This window comes from Dermacentor albipictus, chromosome 10 (genome assembly GCF_038994185.2).
Source record: "Dermacentor albipictus isolate Rhodes 1998 colony chromosome 10, USDA_Dalb.pri_finalv2, whole genome shotgun sequence".
NCBI classification, from domain to species: Eukaryota; Metazoa; Arthropoda; class Arachnida; order Ixodida; family Ixodidae; genus Dermacentor; species Dermacentor albipictus.
In genome coordinates, this window is record NC_091830.1 from 57504194 (window position 1) to 57520507 (window position 16314).

At 46.5% G+C, this 16314-nt stretch overlaps 1 protein-coding gene across 1 annotated transcript in view; it reads left to right on the top strand.

Moving 5' to 3' along the window:
- The first annotated feature begins 7880 nt into the window (after nt 1-7880).
- LOC139050675 (uncharacterized) overlaps nt 7881-16314 on the top strand; it is a 33419-nt gene continuing 24985 nt past the window's right edge. The window contains exon 1 of the mRNA XM_070527276.1: nt 7881-8030. Within this exon, the coding sequence (XP_070383377.1) occupies nt 7982-8030 (49 nt within the window). The 5' untranslated portion in view covers nt 7881-7981. The remainder of the gene's footprint in view (nt 8031-16314) is intronic.

Below are 16314 nucleotides of genomic sequence, written 5' to 3' on the forward strand. Positions count from 1 at the left end.
GACGTTGTGCGCCACAGAGAGTAGGTCCTCCGCCATACAAGTAATATTTTGTTCTAGAAACAAGTATTTTATAGCACCACCAACTAGCACGAAGTGTGTAAAACAGAAAATGTTTGATTTCCACCTTAGTATTCGCAGCTGTGACAATTGTTGTCACATATGGCACAATTGAGAGCAGTACTTATCTCTTAATAATATATTATCTTGCCTATCTTTGTAAAGGAAATAACAAACGAGTTTCACTGGTTATTCAGCACATTCAACCTCACTGATAGCAACGGCCATGTCTTTAAAGTTTAGTGCTTATCAACTTTAGACACAAAGCGCCATGACTGAGCGATTTCTGACTCTTGTGCCTGCGGTTCTGCGTATATGATATCTTGAGAAAATATACATTCGACTAGTTTCACAGTCTGGCTAATCTACGCAAAAGGGATTTTGGCTCAAGCGATATAATTCAAGGCATGCCATATGTGCCGGATTGATGCGGCCATGAGAAGTGAAATCAAGCTGTTGCATATGAGGTACTTTCTTGTTAACATAATTCCTTTGTGGCATATAATATGAATATTGCAGGTAATAATATTATTACATAAATCAATAATAAGTGCTGTAATGGTAATCAATACTAAATCTTAAGCTAAAATACTCTCATAGGTAGACATTATTCGCATGAAAAGTAAAAATAAATATTTAAGTTCCTAGCAAAGTTTTAATAATTAGTTCTTACGCTAATTACTTCACGGCACATGTAGTTCACGACCTGCAGCCGGTGACTTGGAAAGTCATATGCACTTAATACGCATTCAGAGGACGATACCAATTGCGAAATATCCTTTCCCAAAGTTGGTGACGAAACGTATTGGTGTTCCAGTAATTTTCAAAGATAAATGCACGAAACGGCATTTTTTTAAAGAAAAGTGTTGGTAACAAATGTTAACTTTCATTCTGTTATTCAGTACCTCTTTGCAGCAGAGAGAAAACTGCGAGGCATGCATATTCTTGCGAATACAGATGTAGTGCCATGGTTCGAACGCTGTTGCTTGAATAATGTCCTCGAGACGTGGTCTTGCTAGCAGGCGTCTACTTGGAAGGTTCTCTGCAGGCCACTGTTGTGGTATTTAGGGCCATTTTTCTTCGGTTTGCAGCGCGGCTCTTGGGCGCCCCTTCTTGCCTCGAGCGTCGGCGTTCCCTGCGTAATCGAGCGAATGAGCGCAGTGGAAGAAAGAGCGAAGGCGGAGTGCACCGAGGAAAAAGTAGCGAGAGCGAAGAAAGCGCGAGCGAGAACGCGGAGGAGGAGGGCGGGGTGAAAGCGCGAGAAAGAAATCCAAGTGCCCCGCAAGACACGCACGGCGCGACGATGGCTACGAGGTGGCGATGGAGTAGGGCTCGTTGTCTTGAAGGTCTGTCGATAGAGAAAGAAATTTCAACAAGACCGGACACTCCCATACAGCCCAGCGGCCGAATTGACTGTAGCACACCAAGCGGATGTTGTTGACTCTTTCCGGTTTCGGTTTTGGGCGCGCGCGTTTTGAACACCAGTTGGTACACGCCGCGCCAGCTCCGCTGCTCGGCGCGGCATTCATTTCCATTTCTTTTTCGCTTCTGCTGAACCTCGCGTGGCCTTGGCGTGGAATCGTTTCATTATTAAGTAGAAATGATTGCGATTGACCTTTACAAGACTGCGGCGAATCTGTCAGGTGCAATTTCATAAAGAAAACGAAAGACGTCTTCTGAAATGATGAAATGTTTATTTTGCTCTATATAAATGCTCGTTCCGGGCTTCTGCATTCATCCAAAGTTCTGGCACCAGGTAAGCAGCAGTCGTTGCCGTACGATGCTCCACCGGATGCCATAAGCTGAAAGAAAGTAAATTACAAGCATGTATCATCTCGGTATATTGACCTAACAGGAGCATTGCGTGTAGAGGCGAAATGTGCGTAAGTGGTGAATGAGCGGCATTACAGATAAATTCACTTTTGCGTACATTTCGCAGCAAAGACTCCTCTCAAACAATGCCATAAAATCTGAACATCCGATTTTCAAGCACCCCTTCTTTCCCGGGCATTATTTCCTGCACTTTAAGTGCGCAAATACAAGGGTGACTGCGCGTTTCCAAAACAACTTGGCCTCAGTCGACACGATGGTACCCCAAGTGCACAAAGGTGGCTACAACACAGGCTCAGCCAGACCATGTTACACGCTCGCAGAATGCCTTCTAATCGCAGTCAAGTCAGACTCGGGGGTGCACAGCCTGTTTTCAGTCGCTTAGAATACATAAATGTCATGTTCTTGAGCTCCTCCGTGTTATCTTTTACGCGTCCTGACGGCGCATGCAACACTCCCTTGTTATCACTCTCGGCAATCGCTCCTTGCGTTTTCGACAAGTGTGAGTACCGAAATAAGGTATATGTTGTTGCTGGGCTATAAAATGCGTCACAATCTTGTCCCACTAAAATTCTGTACACGCAAAACTTCCTCAATCACACATGCGCAGGCGGCCGTGAATTCGGCTAAGCAAAAACTATACAGCCGACTCTGACTCCCGTTAAAAGTAATATCGTGGACGATGCGTTCGTTTCGAGCAAGGCTAAGTCAATTTCGTATAACTCAAACCTTTGAAAACATGCTTGAATTATCCGCACAGTAGGGGCTTTGCTGATCGCAGCAGGTGGCACAACATAGTAATTCTCAATGCTTCTAACATCGTGGTTTCTGACTTTTGGTCTGTGGTTGCCGTGAACAATTGCAGCTTGCCCATGTGTTTGACTGTAAACTGGCCAAGGTCTCTGGTTGAAAGGACTCTAGGTGTAACCCATTTTCTAAACTGCCTGTGAAGCCATTTTTCGTAGAGACGAACAATATCTCAGTAAACCATATCCAAAATACTTCTTCCATTGAAACCGTGACAGCGACAGCACCGCCGGTGTGAGGCCTTCACTATGCGAGAATCATATAATCTCGTGGCCCTGGTCTACTTAACGCAATTCAAGCGTGTGGTGCCCAATGCAAACGGAATGAATTTACACTGGCTTCATGTGTGCATGAAAGTGGGTCCTAACGACAATGAGGCAGTATGCACGAAAATATAAAAAAGGCGAGGTAGTGGGCACTTTCCAAAATGCCGAGCGAATGGGTCTTACTCAATGGCCTACTCAGGCAGGGAAAACGTCTTCTAGTTCCGAAAAGTTATCGTAATCTCACTGTGGGTTCATTAAAGAACTTCAACGCTTATGATGATGTTTGAGGTTTAATGGCGCAAGGGCCAGGTATGGCCAAAGAGCGCCATGCTAGTGGTAATCCTTCAACGCTTAGTCCCTTAGTGGAGAAGGGAGGTCAGCGTATTTGAAATGTTGTAACGGTGGTTACAGGCCCCTTCCGAAGACAGCCTTTCTAGACGAAACTACTGCTTCTCGTCTTTTCTAAATGAACGATGATTAAATTGCCCGCATATTACAATAAAATCTGGAACAACGCTAGACAGCACTGAGACACGTCAATTAATATTTTATCTTTTGTTTTCATCGCACTCAGAAATACATTCAACATGTCTATCTAAAAGAATATAGCGAAGGCTCTCGCCTTTAAATGTGTAACGTAAAATTGTAATAGGAAATTTCGAATAGGAAAATAGGAATGATTCGGACAATTTTATAGTATAATGCGCTGCATGGAAGGTGGGCCGTTTTGCCCAGGCGAGCGTATTTACTCGCACGAAGCGCCGTACCATGGCTTAAAAGGAAGCTGAAAGGTTTTCCAGCAAAAATGAGTGAACATCTGTACATAATGGACTTCAACCCTCCGAATTCGGATATCGTATCGAAATTGAGCGAAAGAAAGCTCAAATATATTTTATTTCGACGAAAAGTGCAGCAGCGGACACGCCCAGCTCGCGCGTCTCGTTTCCGCCTGTGATTGGTCAGTGTGCCTCGTGACGTCAACTCTAGTAACCGACCGCTGCCGCTACACATGAAGCGTGGTGCCAGGTAGTTTGGGGCTGTTTTTCTGAGACGGTAATGGAAAATTTAGAGAGACTGCGTTTTCTGAGGAGTTCGGCGTTACTCCCTACATGTAGGAGCCGATTGCGAAAAGCCGGCCTCTCCAAGAAGCAAACGATGCTGGTGCGAGCAGTGCTTTCGACGCGAACGAAAGCAAAGTCTTGGGATCTCCTCGCATTGGAAATTCTCTTTGGTGAATATGTTTTTTGCAAAGCGATCTAGTGATCTCGCCGATCTTTCGCCGATCTAGTGAGCTCGTTTCCGGTCAAACAACTGTAGTGTTGTGTTCCTGCATGCCTCCTCGTGGAACGTAAGCCTGGATGCGATCGTCGGCATTTGTGCGCAGTCCAAAGCCGTCGGCAATATACAAATACGGTTTAAACGCGTGAAAAGGTTCCCGGTTCATGCAGTACGTGTAGTGACCTTCATCTGTTGACTACCACGTTGACTACCACTCCCGTTGATTACCACTCACGTTGACTACCACGCACGTTGACTACCACTCTACATACACGCAGACGCACCAACAAAGGAATGCAGGGTCGATCGAAGCAGATTACGATGGCATGCACGCAGAAACAAGCGCAGTCAAGCACGGTCGCGGACGCTGCGAAGGAACGAAACACGAGAGTTGACGTCATAACACCGCGGTTTCCGGTCTCCACTTCGCTCGCTCACTCGACGGGGGGTGGAGCTGCAGCGCAATTTCAACCGACGATTACGTCGCTACTAATTGAAAAAAAAAACAAATTTTACCTACATGGTTTATAAGGTTCCCGCATCCGTATATGAGCGTCTTATTGAATTCGACAGACTCTTCAGCTTCCCTTTAACCTTGCATCGTATATAACTTTTTATACCAATGCCGCAAGTGTGCTGAACAAGCATGCTTCTCTGCTTTCTGAAATTGGTTATTGTTCGGTTCATGCTATTCTTCTGAGAGAAACATTGCTTTAGGCGCATTTTCATGATCCTGAAATTTTTATTGAAGCGCGTTATTATTCTGTTTATCGATGGGATCGTATAGCGATGAGCGGCGGTGGTATTTAGCTTGCTCTTAGCTAAGAACTTACTTGTATTCATATTCAAAGTCACTTGGAAGTAATTTTTGTCTGCTACACTAGGTTATACTTTAATATTCTCTGGAATGGGTTATCGTACTACTTCTTACCCGTTCACGTTTATTAAATACTTACATGACCCACCGTAGAACACGGGCAAGACGGAAGATGGAAATTCAAGACGATGAGCAAAACGAGAACAAGGTACAAGCGGGAGCCATAGTCTACAAGTGGACTTGTCTTTTTAACGCGATAGCGTTAAGGAGCTCGTGTCGCAGAAAAGCCGGTGTCGTCGGCGTCGGGTGTCGGCGTCGGCGGCGTTGACCGTGAGCGATAAATCACGGCAGGCGCTTCATACATAAAAAGCAACTTCCAAGATTGGCCCGGTGGGAATCGAACCCGGGTCTCCGGAGTGTGAGACAGAGACGCTACCACTCAGCCACGAGTTCGATGCTTCCAAGCGGTGCAAACGCGCCTCTAGTGAATGCGGTGTTGCCTTCGAAACCAGCCGTGGAAAGTTATACTGCGGTGTATATCGGTAATTATGAACATGTAACGTACAGAAGTCACAATTACACGAGTTGCGAAGTGCGTGTCCGCTGCATTTCTTTTGCGCTTTCCGCACACGCAGAGCCATCTTGCGGCAAACACAGAAGACCCCCTCCTCTCAATGTACGGCGCTGCCCCGACAGGAGGCGCGCCGCGCGCGCATTGGGACCGCTGCCAGGCGCGTCGCGGGACTCCCTCTCCCCTGACGACGCTTCGCCGTGCTTCCGGTTTAGATTACTATCTATCTCTCTGCCCGTGCCGATCACGACGTTTGGCGTAGATCGTTTCCCCTCCGAGACACCGAGTTCTTTGGTTCGTTTCGTTCGCTCAGGCGCACGTTTCGTTGTCGCGCCGAACGCTGCGTTGCTCGACGTTCACCGCGTGATAGGTGGGCGCCAAGTCCGATGCGGGGCGCATCGTAAGTGATTGCTGTGCCGTAGCGCATTGTCTTATACCCCTTGGCGGGTCGACGGGAACGCTGTCGCGTCCCACTCTTGAAGGCGAAGCTTAAGCGTCCTCCAATTTTTCAAGGCAACATATGATTTACTCGGACCAGTATATATCGGTAGGCTTCTTCTAAAGTGGAGAGGGGGCAAGGTGGGTGGGTGAGACAATGACTGAAGGTGTGTTAGCAGGGAGGGTTTAGAATTGAAAAGAAAGGGATGCCATTCACACGACCGGTGGCACGTTCGTCGGCCATTTTTTTCTTTCTCTCTTTTCTTTTTAAAGCGAAAGCTTTACTGGCTGAGAATTTGCGATTTCGCCGTGGCGGTGCTCCGAGGAAACACATAACGTCACACCGCGTCCCTCGTCACAGCGCGTTCCTCGCCGTCGCGCTCGCCTCCGCTCGCTTCGCCAGCTGCGTCGCATGCCTGATAACATGTCGGAGGACTGAAAAAGAGTGCTCGCGTGCGCCGCAACCACAGCTGAGGCGGCAGTATGGACGGCGACAATTCTGATAAGCAGGAGGAGGCCTGGAATCGACATCGGTACGAGATGAAGAGGAAACTAATCGCCCAGCAAACAGATGAACAGCGCGCCGAACGACGTGCTAAACGCAGTAACACAGCTAGACAACCAGACTAATCTGGACTTGCAATCAATATTAACCAAGGCTAACCATGCTATGCCTTAGCTTTCGCTACGTATATCCTGGCGTAGCCGAGCTAAGCCTCTGCCATTTTTTTTTCTTGAAAGGGCCTGGCCGACTGCGTGGAGGCGGGGGGAAAAGGATTATCTGCATCGATGGAGGTCAGTGATGGACTATCGTCTCTCTGAAAGAGATAATAAAAGGAGCGGGAGAAAATAGGGCTCTTGGAAAAAAATGTAAAACTTCAATAAATGTGCAAGTAAAGAAAAAATACCGGGAGAAAAGAAAAGAAAGAACTAAAGAAACACTGAGCAACCAAGTGAAAGTAATTAAGTGCTGTTGGCTATAGCTTGACATTTAGCATAGCGAATGGATTCTAAATCTCCCTTTGAAAGGCTTATGCCTATTCGTCGCAATGTCCTTCGCTTACGGATGAGCTACAATGCTCTGTATCTCGTTCTCGAGCAGTACGATTCTCTAGAATCGTACTGCTACTGAATCGTACTCTATAACGGAAGTTTGACTGTAAGATGTAGAGCTTAAGTTCGTCAAAGTTATCAACTGGTAGGTTCAAACGCTCGGCGATGGCTTTGGGCAGCTTTCTAGCTGTGCCTGCGCGATTTCCGTTCAATCTGAAGTTCGTTGATGATCCCGTTTCACCGCTATATTGTTTCTTACAGAAGGAACATTCAAGCAGCATATAAATCACATCCTTACTAGTATAACTTAAGCTACTTTTCACTCCGTGTGTATAACTATTTGTGGGGGTTTTAATTTCAACGTCCCTTTGAAGGCACGTGCAGATTTCGCACCTGGGGCAACAATATGCCTTTATTACGGGGGAATGATGTTGGCTGACGTTTGCGCGCCGTAAAGTATGTTTTAAGTTTCCGTTGCGGCGATAGGTTACCCTCGGGACTTACGGAAACGCTTTTCTCAGACGTTGGTTACTTGATAATACTGGGTGATATTTTCGCAGGGTGTTGTTTATCGCATTAGAGTATGTCGTCATAAAGATTGGTGGTCTGTCAGATTTTGGTGTGAGCTGTTATGCTTGGAGCCGTACCAATTATGATGAACGCACTTTTATCATCCGCGTCTTCGAAATAGCTGCCTTTTGCTGTGCATTGTGGCATAGCGTCACTGCGACGTTTTTTTTTCTTTTTGTTCGCGTAACAATGCTCATTTTTTAGAGCAGCGCTTCGCGCGAGAAACAGTTCTTAAGGTTCGAACAAGTCGGAGCAACAGTGCGATAACTGTGCGACGTCTGCTGCGGACGGAAAATGGAGCAAGTTGGGCGCTACCTCGCATGCGTCATCTTGGCGCTGGCTGGTAAGCACGCGTTAGCTGTTAACGACATTGTGGTTTCACTAGTGTATTCGTCGTCGCACTCAGGATTGTGTTGCATTGCCATGCATTGAAATCAGGATTTCATATCGTCGTCCAAGGAACAAAATCGAATTCTTTATAACGGCACCAAATGACGTTACGAAGCCATGTCTCATAAGCGACAAAACGACGCTGCAGTTTTTATCAACATGGAGCTTTCTCGACGTTAGTTTACTTGCTAAGAGAACTTGCTTCCGGTTGCTTAAGTTCTCCTCGCTGATCAAACCAAGTCAGACAGGAAGTGAACGAGAAATGCTCATGAAATGTGTGCTTCGCGTGTATTCGAACTTATGTGCTTTCTGTTTGTGCTCAGGGACAAAATCATAACCCTAAATACGGCTTTAGGTGAAAATTCACAATCTATCAACTACAATACTTTCGATGCTTTCATCGACGTAACATAATTCCATGTTATTGGTAACAGATACCATTTGAGCGCCTGCTCTAATGCTAGGTGACCACGTCATTTTTCTGGCTGTGTTTGCATGTGAATACGCATGTGTTGCGCGTGCTCTGCTTGAAGATTTCTAACGTTGAAGGTTTTGACATTAAGGAGAAAGTCGGGGCTTCGAGCGTCTCCATTGGTGCCGAAGCATTGAGTAATCTGTGAAATGCCATCTGGCGTGCAATAGTGAAATAACCTAAGGTTTAACTTTTATCCAATCTTTACTTTGGAGAAATAGAAATATGCTTATCAATTTGGACGAGAGTAGTAGCTTGTAGTTGCATGCGACGAGTGTAACTGCAAATAAGTACTTCGTGCTGTATGTAAGAGTTCCGCACATTAGAAATATAGAATAAGCAACAAGGACTGACGTCTCCACATCATACCGTTACCAAAGTTCCAAGCGACTTTGTGAAAGCTCCAAGTGGCTTTATCAATTTCGCCCACTTGTCGATACTGGCTAAATTTTAATACTCATACTCAACTGAATCCGTCAATTTCCGGGAGCTCATTTTAGAGAAGGGAGGGGGAGGGCAAATAGTGTACTCAGTTCTATAATAGAAAGTTGCTTTATTTTGTTTCCTTAATAATGATTCGTTACCCGCTGAAACTGCGCAAAAAATATATTTCGTCTTCTACAACACTCTGACTGGTGAAATCAAATTTAATAGTTTTGCTGTGGGATCCCTCAAACGAGAGATTCCATCGCGTCCCTTTGCTTTATCTCACTAACGAGACGGCAAAAGCGTAACGCAGAGTTGGTCCTGGTGCTCCCATCAATAGGAACTATATACTCGAACCTGTGCACGGCGCCAACGCGTGTCATCTTCATTGCGTGGCCTTGGCAGAGTCGCAAAGAAATTTTATTTCCAGTAACAGCGCATACATCGACCAGCCATGGATGATGCTTTAGCTGCTGTAGTGCGGCCACGTCGTCAACGTTCGTGCAAACCACGAGACATACTTTGAGCAAGGGTAACGTGCAGCGACAATAGCAAGAAACAAAGAACAGCGCGGCTAGGCTACAAGGACTTGTCGTCCCTTGTGTGCGTGACCAACAGCTCGTACATAATAAAACACCTGTGTGGCCACGATCTGACGCACGGTAGCCGAGAAACCGCACATTTCTATGGAGGACGAGCGCTCCGCCAATGCGAGTCTTTGTCTTTTACGGAGCCTATCTTGCAGTGCGCGATAGGCGTTCCCGCAGGTGTTGGCCGGGTGTTCGTATGTAGCACGGGATAGCAAAGACTCGACGCCCTGGCTTCAGAGACACATAATAAAAAATTATGCATATCGGACACATGTGTTCGAGGGTATGTGAAGCCAAGCTTTGTGCTGTGTTTCTAATTGAGTGTGTTGACGTTCATGCTTACATTGCTGCACGTCTTTATGGAAGAAGTGAACGAGTTGTCCGAGTCTGGCTGATGAGGCGCTGCATAGATGTTTATTTTACGTTTTGGCAGGGCCGTTTTCACTGCCCGACCTAACAAATGGCACGTCGGGGTTCGCTTCCAAAGATGACTCGCCAACCTCGTGCGGCTTTACGTTTTCGTTCCGCGGCATAAGGTTGACGTGCCTGCTCAGCGATGCGCCTCTGGGACTACTTCCTCGGAAGTCAGAATGTGCTTCGGTCTCCATGACAAGAACCCGCTACTAAGTTCTCACTCATAATCCTCAGCTGTTCTTAGCGATAACGTGACCTACAAGGCGACGAAACGATGGCGAAAGCCGTCCTTTGGAAAAGGCAATGAAAACATCGCCTTAATACATTTAGGCCTTCATACGCCTTGCATCATAGTGCATCACACATCGTGGCCGATTGGCCAACAAATGGGCACTTCCTCAGGGACCCCAGTTCCACACAGACACACAGACTTTATATATATTACATATATATATATATATATATATATATATATATATATATATATATATATATATATATATATAAAGGATGTTGCACATAACTTCAACCAAGCTTGAACGAAAAAACCAGTCAAAAACACAAAGGACAAGAGAAGAAGTTCACGACACAACGACTGTCGTTGTGTCGTTGTGTCGTGAACTTCTTCTCTTGTCCTTTGTGTTTTTGACTGGTTTTTTCGTTCAACTATGTACCAACTGGCCCAGATTTCAACCCTTCTTCAACCAAGCATTTCAAAATGAAACGCGCATCGGAAGCGAATTGAGCCGAACACATACTATTAGCAATAGCCTATAGTAACTTAGCCATTTTTTTTCTGTTTGCCCATAACTCGGAAATTAATTTTAATTACCCAACTTTTTTCATTCTTGGCTAAGAACCCCAAGTATGATACGCAGATTTGTAGAGCACCTTCATAAACTACCGATCCAGTTGTTTCCCTTACGGTACGTGTCGCGTAGTCCTTTTTTCCCGGTTGCAAAGAAAGCCCGCGAAATATGTAAAAAGCCACGTGATGGAGCGCTTGCTCAGTGGTATCATGATGCTCAAGCATGCGTTCGGTGAACAAGGTCGGCTCCAGTTGGATGAGTGCGAAAATGCATGCTGCTGGCTGAGCGCTGCCGATGGAACGCCCTGCTGCTTCTTCGTCGCCAGTCACGATGCAGCCGATGCAGTCACGTTCGCCCAGTGGCGACGATGAATCGTACCTCAGCGTAAAACAAACCTGGAATGACGTTCCGTACCTGTAAGGGAATCCATAAGAAGCACCAAGTCCCTGTCGACGCGTTGGGCATTGGACATGTCTTGCTGACGGAACTTGATCCAACCTTCTCGGTTTCTTGGGGAGCTTTGCTCAATAGGGTTTCGTGATATTGCATCCGCAAGCTAATTTTCCGCTCCAGCATTGTGACGGAGGTGGCAAGTGCAGTCTTGCAGCTGAACGATCCATCGCGCAAACTTGTGCTTCAGGTACTGTTTTTTGAAACATCCATGCAATAACAAAATTATCCGTTAAAACTGTGAATCGCCGGCAAAACCAGTAGTTACAAAACTTCTCGTCTACGCTCCAAACGACAGCCAAGCACTCCAGTTCATTTCGAGTGGTAATGGCGCTCCGCGTCCGAGTCTTTGTGCCTGGCGTAGACGACGACGTGTTCATGCCCGTCCGGGTCCCGTTGAAGCAAGACTGCCCCTACGCCAACCTGAATCACATCGGTGTCTACTTCTGTCACCCAATCTTCATTAAAGTGGCACAGAACAGGACTATGCGTCAGCTGGTGTTGGGGGATTGGAAAGGCTGTGTCCTGCGTTGGTCCCTAGGGAAATGGCGCTCCTTCTGTAAGCAGTTCTATTAGTGGAGCGGCGTTTGGCGCAAAGTTAGGGACAAAACTGCGCAAATACGACGCAGTTCCGAGGAATACCTTCATATGCTTGCCGCTGTTTCATGCAAGTTGGAACGGGGTCGTTGATTACGGCCTATATTTCTTCAGGGTGGTGCTGTATGCCGTATTGAGGTATCTTATAACCGAGATAACAGATTGAAATCTTTCCAAATCGCCTTCTGTCGCAGATCAGTCGGAATCTGGCATCAAGTAACCTGATCAGTACTTTGTTAAGATTTTGCACATGTTCTTCCCTTGTACCGATAACCAGGGTGTCATCGAGGTACACAAAGCGGTCGTGGTCTATCAGCAAGCCCTGCCGGCACTGTGTTCATAGTGCACTGAAACGTATTGGCGCTGTTCGCAGTCCGAAAGGCATTCGGTTAAATTTGTGCAAACCTGAAGCTGTACGAAAGGTCTTGTAATCATCCTCTTCAGCCACGTCGATATGCCGGTACCCGGCTCTAGAGACGAAAAGAACCTTGCAATTCGCACAGTTTCCATAGCGCCATTCGTACGTGACAGCGGGCATGAGTAAAGCATGGTAAGCCTATTTAGCTCCTGCTAGTCGGCGAAAAATAGTATATTGCTGTCCTTTCTACAGACTAAAACGAAAGTTGTTGCCCATGGACTGGAAGATGGCCTGTTAACCCTGGCGTGTAGTATTTCTTGTAATTGTTCTGTAATTAAAGCCGGCTCTCTTTTGGCATATCGTCGCATTGGTACGGACGCCAGCACGTGATTGTCAGTGCATATATGGCACTCAAGCAAACTAGTACGTTGTAGTTACGTAGTGGTACCAACAAAAAGCGATCCATGCCTTTCAAACACAGCTGAGGGTGGGTGCAGCGTTGCCGGCTGACTTTGGGATACTTGAGCCGGGGGCGTACTCGGAACCGCGGAGCGGAAGTTGACGCTACTGCCGTATACCGTGAGCTGCACTTCCCCAGAGAGGAAGTAGTGCGCGTCTAGAGCCGTATCAGCGGGCAGGTCCTCGAAGACGGAAACCATGCAAAGGAACTTGCTCCCGGTGCTCCCCATCGGTGTGCTGCAGGTCCAGCGCACCGATTGGCAAAACGCTACCACTGAGGCCCGACAGAAGTGCCTTGGTCCAAGGCTGTAGGTTGACTGGGGTGGGGCGTCGGAGCATGGCCGTACGCTGGGCCCCGGTAACCACAAGAGCCATAAGCTCCGCGAGGCCATCGACGTGGACCTGGATTGCTCGAAGTGGCCGCGATGGGTATTGCATGGTTTGATGTTGCGCTTGTGGGCAGTTAATATAACCATGTCCGAAGCGCCCACACGAAAAGCATTCGCGTTGCGATGTAGTGGGCTCATGTAGGCAGCCTGCGGTCACGCGCCGACTAGCAATGTCGTGCAACTAAGCCACCCACCGGACAAAAGTCTCGATGTCATCCTGGACCGTCTGCATGGACAGGATGGCCGCGCGCGTCTAGGTATATATTCCTTTGAACACATAATGTCTTGCTGCCGGAGAGGTCCAGGCTACGTCACAAGCTTGCAAGAGGAGTAGTTTGTCGTAGGTGCAGGTTATGATATCTTCAGCTCCGGCTTGTCGGCGCCACCGCATCACCATGAACCGAGCGTCGAAAGCACCTGGAATTCAAGCAAATGCGGACGTCAGGGCTGCGTTCTAAGTTGGTCACGAGGCATATTTGCTGCCTCGGAAGCGACGCCAGACTTAAGTCGCTCATCGGCGACGCCCTTCCGCGATGGAAGACTTGACCGATTGGCTACAGAGTCCATGGTGTAGACCCTGGTGGTAGGATCTTCCTTATACCCACCTAACTTTGTAACTTCTAAGTGCAGCGCACCCAATTCCGGAAGCAGAGGAACCTGCCATAGTGCTGAGTTGTGCCAGCAGGTCCGGGGTATTTCGGCGTCGAAATCCTGCGAGGAGCCGCCTTGGAGGCTTGGAAGCCGTCCCTGGATGGTTGTGGCTGAGAGTCAGAAAGTACTCGTTCACTTCGAAGGACCCTGGACGTAGACAGACTAAGGTCTTCAGATGTATTTGTGTTTCCCGACTGCGCCATTGTAAATATGAGACCAGAAACGACACCGATTCACTAGGTCGGCTGTTCTATTATAATTCCCCCTACGTCATTACAATATATATTGTAATGACAGCCATGTAATGACGGGCATGTACAATTATATTCTAATGCAGGGAATGTAATGAGGAGGGAAGATAACCGGTGGCCATTAGGGTTACGGACTGAATTCCAAGAGAATGGAAGCGTAGCAGGGAGTGGCAGAAAGTTAGGTGGACGGATGAGATTAAGAAGTTTTCAGGGACAACATGGCCACAATTAGCACATGAACGGGGCAGTTGGAGAAGTATGGGAGAGGCCTTGAGGCCTTTTCCCTGCAGTGGGCGTAGCCAGGCTGATTATTATTATTATTATTATTATTATTATTATTATTATTATTATTATTATTATTATTATTATTATTATTATTATTATTATTATTATTATTATTATTATTATTATTATTATATGTCATCAGAAGCCACCGCAGACACCGTTTCCCCAAACACCAATCAATTCAGCTACCGCGGCGCCATTTTCTCATCGGCTTTTTGGGGCAATAATGTTTTACTGCTAGAAGTAACAGTCGGAGTGTTATCCAGCGCCGCCACTCACCAATCTTGGCTGCGGGCGTGGAACTTCCTTTCTCCCGCAGGCGTCACGAGTGCGTGATCTATTTGGACGACGGAAACTGGTCAATTAAATCCGCACACGCCACCTGAAGGCAGGAATGTTGTCGGTTTCGGGACCCTCGTAATGTAATTAGCGAGAAGAAAAAAAAACCAAGGGGCCGAATGTTTATTGATCATCAATAAGCCATCCAACAAAGACACCAAGGACAACACTGGGGAAATTGTAGTTAAATGTGAACGGTTTTCCAATCCACATTGTTCGGTATTTATGTTTTACTACTATAACTAACCCTGAGAGTGTTAGCCAGGGTTAGTTCTAGTGATAAAACACAAATACCCCGAAAAGTGGATGGGAAAACAGCGCCGCGGTAGCCCACTTGGTAAGAGCATTACACGCGTAATACGAAGACATGGGTCTAGTTGTTCTTTATCCGCTTTAATTTCCATTATTGAATCGATTTTTAATTCACTTAGTAGGTAGAAGTAATTTCCACTATGTTGTCCTTGGTTTCATTGCTTGCTGATTTCTTACGATTAGGAAAAAGTGGGCTCCTCGGTTTCCTTTCTTCTCGTTCATATATATATATATATATATATATATATATATGAGAGAGAGAGAGTGAATGAACGAGAACAACAGTAACAGAGGGATCTAGATTTGGGGCTGTATCCTGACCATACGAAGCCAAGGAAACTTATTTGTAGTTGTTAATGGAAGAGTGCGCGTGACAAGCTAAAGGTATATGAAAGTGGACGAAAGACAAGAAAGACAACTTGCCGCTGGTGGGATCTGAATTTACAGTCTCCGCATTGCGCTCGCGTCACACTACCAATTGTGCTACTGCAGCAGCGTTCACACGTCCACATTCTTGGTCATTTGTGTGCGCGAAAAGTGTTCAGCCCTGACAGTGATAGCCAGCGGCACTTAAGGTTGCAGCAGCCAATGTGGCCAAGAACCAGCCTTCATGTTGTCTTTGTTGAAAACGAACGCCAGACAATATGCGCTCAAAGGGCTCACTTTTTCTACTGGTGCGCCTAACATGGCGTTAAATAGGAATATGAGCAATACGTATTCTGAAGCCGTAGGGCAAACCAACGGATTTAAAAAACAAGGACACCGCTGAATACCAGAAAAAAATTCCTTTGTTGTCCCTGGGTGTTCATATCGCCTTTCGGCCGTCTCTGTGCAGCGTTATGCTGATCAGACCAACCAGTACGCACTAAGTACTCACCAAAGTACTCAGTTATGTTTCCCGTATGGCTATTTCTTTTTTTTTAAGTAATGTCCAAGGCCAAAAGCATTAGTAAGGCTAGCGAATGCATTCACTTCAGTATATTGCTGTGTACAATATTAGCAAGAGCTAATAGTAAATGACATTTGGTAATTGTAAGCACGGATCTTGTAAGGTGGTTTCACTCGAGTGATGTTCTTGGAACGAACAACTTTCCTATAGTTTTCCGACACAGTGGCTCACCCCAACACTTTTTATACATTGCAATTTCTAGTCGGCAAGTAAGTTCAAGTGGTAGGACATGAAAGGAAAATCGGTAGCAGATATTGTTAACTAAGAGCATACGGAAATATTTTCGGCATCATACCAGAGAGGAAGGCTACAGGGAGGCTTTTCGTGGTGCTTATGCTTGCGTCACGTTTATAGGTTTGAGAAGTGACGTGAACGTGAAAACGAGGAGCATTCGCGCAGTTTCATTTACCACCGGGTCAAGTCTGTTTATTATTTCTCTCTATCTCTCCCGGCATACTTTCATTTTTCCTTGACATTGCCGGGACG